The sequence below is a fragment of the Saccostrea cucullata genome, unplaced genomic scaffold, assembly GCF_032062105.1.
Source record: "Saccostrea cucullata isolate Sc308-1 unplaced genomic scaffold, CSIRO_AGI_Scuc_v1 ctg11018, whole genome shotgun sequence".
NCBI classification, from domain to species: domain Eukaryota; kingdom Metazoa; phylum Mollusca; class Bivalvia; order Ostreida; family Ostreidae; genus Saccostrea; species Saccostrea cuccullata.
Window position 1 is genome coordinate 1 of NW_026924324.1, and position 3,720 is coordinate 3,720.

The following is a 3,720-nucleotide window of genomic DNA, read 5'->3' on the forward strand; positions in this document are numbered from 1 at the left end:
TGTCTATTCCAACCTTGGAAAGAGTGTTTGTCATCTGTATGGTACTTTCAAGAGAAATGTCTTGGGTGGGTTTTTTTATGAAAGTGAAAATCAGTCGCCCTCCACCTTGCGGCTTTTCATGTTTTGTTTCGCCAAGTCCTTGCTCGCACAAAGATTTCATTTCGTCTTTTACTTGCTCAGCCGTATTTCTCGTGCTCCTTGTTATGGCGTTGCATGGAACGGATGGTCCTGGATAAAGAAGGATCTTTCTTGTTAGTTGTGGAATGATATTGCAAGACTGCTCAAGGACTCCTGCAGCTGTATATCCAGACAGATACTTTTTGTGATTCATGAAATATTTTGCAAGGTTGATGGATTTTTCTGTGCTTTGCGTGTTAATCAAACAAATGTTATCAACATCAGTAGGCAAGAAGAGGCGATTCTTTACTATGTCTTGAAATTCAGACGTGATTGGCTGGTTAGACGACTCTCCAACAGATACCAGAAATTCGGCTGCATTAAGGACTGCCTGAATTATCATTGCTAGGCGCTGGGTATGTCCTTTCAGTTTTCCCAACATTCCTATAAAATAAAAAAATACTTCTTAATCATACTAAGTCTCCATATCATTTGATAAAGTGCCACAACGTATCTTGCATCTTTGAGTTTTTAATGAACAAATAGTTATTGGATATCCACAGGGATAGAATTTACGCATGCGGGTCTGAATTGATAGGAGGGGTGTGGGGGAGATTCTGTGAAGTTTGTAGGAACGCCCAAAAGATTTGATTCATATGTACTATATTATATTTAAAAATGAAATAATGTTGCTCTCGCACGTGAAATTTGACCAGTGTGAATGCCCAAAGCAATGAATAAAATTAAGAACATGACATTTGTACATTTCTTAACATACCAGATATATATGTATCAGCGCTGTGGTTTTCCCGAAGGAATTCCTGTTGCTCATTGTAGAACTTCACAGCCAATTTCTGAGCGTCATTGTCATACATATAGAATCTTTTATTTTTATGTGTTTGATCTACCACATAGAAAACTCTGAAAGGAGATGAGAGAATTGTTAAATGTACACTACATTATTTGTGTCCAGTATGATTAACTGTTAGACATCCTGCAAATTAATTCCAGAGTGTTAAACTTCCGTTGATAATTCTACATAGAAGAAAATTACTATAACTTTATATTAGCAAATTAAATGCATAACAGGTATTTACCAACAAGGGGGGGAGGGGCAAAGGGAACATGCCTTCCCCCCACTTTTTTCCCAATATTACTTTTACTATTGGAAATGTTCATGGAAAGTCTGCTCCCCCCTCCCCCACTGTATAATACAAGTAATTGATATCAGGATAATATAGAATGAATGCAAAAATTTGGTACTGAACGAAATTGGCCTATCTTGGGCATTTTTTTTTTACTTGTCAACTTTTCAATTAAGCCAATTTTTTTTTTTGAATTTTTTCTGCCCCTTCCATTACATGGCTGTATCATATTTTCAAAACGTTTATACATTTTAAAATGTTTATGAAGACAGAAATAAATGATAATGTACGTTCTTATTACCTGGCCAGACTATGGGTATTAGGTAAGATTTCTTCATTTAAATCCGCATCTCTGAATTCCGGTTTTGGCATGCAAAGGAGGAATCGGCTGTATAAACCATCGTTAGAGTTGGCATTTTTTCTCCTCGTCAAGGCACCTGCAAATTTCCCCAGGATGCGCCATTCCACAGATATTTACCACAGGCTTTTGAATGGAGATGTTACTTGAAAAAGATTGTATCGATATTAATATTTATTTTTTTTAACAATAATAAATATGCGCAATTGAACCGAATGAATCAAAATCAATAATAATAGAAGACTCACTGCTACAAGTTTGTCTCTTTAAAGTTCCACCATTGTACGCTGTCAGATACATGTATATAGTCGTATCGTAGTCGGATGCGGAACCAGTCTTGTACAGCCCGAGACTGCTCTGCCAAGTTTTGAGCTCATCCCACAGCTGAATTTGACGGCTGTCGTTATTCAGCTGTCTTAATAGTGATTCAACTGTAGCAGCTGTATTAAAAGAAAAAGAAATAAATAAATACACACCTGAATTTGTTTCTAAAATAATCTTTTCTTTTGTTCATCGGATCAGTGAAATAATGAAATACTTAAAAATGAATTTGTAACGAAAATTCAAACTAATTTATTTTTTTAATTATAAATCTATCTATTTATTTGATAGTAATTGTAAGGAAGAATAAAAAAAAAACAGGATGGTCTTTTATTTGTCACTAAAAGGTAATGAGGGTGGGGTGGGGGGTAATCTTAGTTGCTACAAAAATTGAATGATCAATAAATAATGATTTGCAATTGGAATGCATGCACGTAGTATCCGGGGGCCAGGGGGGGGGGGGGGGCTTGCCCCCCACTTTTTCCCCAAACATTACCTTGACTATAGAAAATGTCTATCGAAAAGGTGGTTGGCCCCCCACTTGTTACCACAGTATACACATACAAGTGAAAAGTTTGCCTTTATAAAAGGTGCCCACTACACCCCCCCCCCCCCCCCACACACACACACATACACACACTTACACGAAATAGGATTTTCGAGTTTGAGAAATTTTCCTCTTTTTTTCTCTTGTCAACTTTTTTTAAGTAAGTAAAATTTTTTTTCAGGTTGCCCCCCCCCCACTTTCAAAAACGATGCTACGTGCCTGGGATGTTTATTTGTCAAATGCACTGCTTGACCAGAAGAAGTCTCAAGCAGACAATTTTTAAAATGTCATTGTATAAAGGGAGAGACCTCTAATGTGCGAGAGCATATGTATCCGATATCTGGGCAGATGATATGTATTTTACCTCTTATTTTCATGTGTAACAAAAATTGGATTTTTCTAAGACCTTCAACTGATTGATTGAACATAATCTAAGTACTCAGAAGTACAGAGAGCCGAGCTAATTTACAGAGTAGAATGAATTTATAACACGAATCACGTTTATATTCTGATAAAAAATTATTTTAAAACTATCAATGTAAATGTTAAGACACTGGCAGTGAGTTTTAAATATTCATATTTCACAGTGACGTTATAATTGGTAGACATTATCAACCATCTATGGTCCAGTGGTTCTGGAGAAGAAGATTTTTAAAGATTTTTCCTAATATATATTCCTATGTTAAACTTCGGTCAGCCTTTATGGCCCCACCCTTGCCCCAGGGGTCATGATTTGAACAAACTAGAACCTACACTACCTGAGGATGATTCCACATGCGTTTCAGCTTTCCTATCCTAGTGGTTCTGGAGAAGAAAATTTTTCAAGATTTTCCTATATATTTCTATGTAAAACTTGGGTCGGCCATTTTGGCCCCACCCTACATGATTTGAACAAACTGGAATCTGCACTACATGAGGATGATTCCACATGAGTTTCATCTTTCCTGTCCTAGTAGTTCTGGAGAAGAAGATTTTTAAAGATTTTTCCTATATATTTCTATGTAAAACTAGGGTCGGCCATTTTGGCCCCACCTTTGCCCCGGGGGTCATGATTTGAACAAACTTTAATCTCCTCTACTTGAGGATGATTCCACATGAGTTTCATCTTTCCTGGCCCAGTGGTTCTGGAGAAGAAGATTTTTAAAGATTTTTCCTATATATTCCTATGTAAAACTTGGGTCAGCCATTTTGGCATCACCCTAGCCCCGGGGGTCATGATTTGAACAAATTTG

General features: G+C 36.8%; 1 protein-coding gene across 1 annotated transcript; it reads right to left on the minus strand.

Annotated features, from left to right (window-relative positions):
- Positions 1-13: 13 nt before the first annotated feature.
- Positions 14-2,865, minus strand: LOC134266213 (uncharacterized; the record flags this gene model as incomplete). Its single annotated transcript, XM_062748446.1, has 5 exons — positions 2,853-2,865; positions 1,869-2,060; positions 1,564-1,699; positions 896-1,038; positions 14-561 (listed from the first exon to the last, which is right to left on the minus strand). Coding segments are annotated over exons 1-5 (1,032 nt in total), but the record flags the coding sequence as incomplete, so codon positions are not given.
- Between the last annotated feature and the right edge of the window lie 855 nt (positions 2,866-3,720).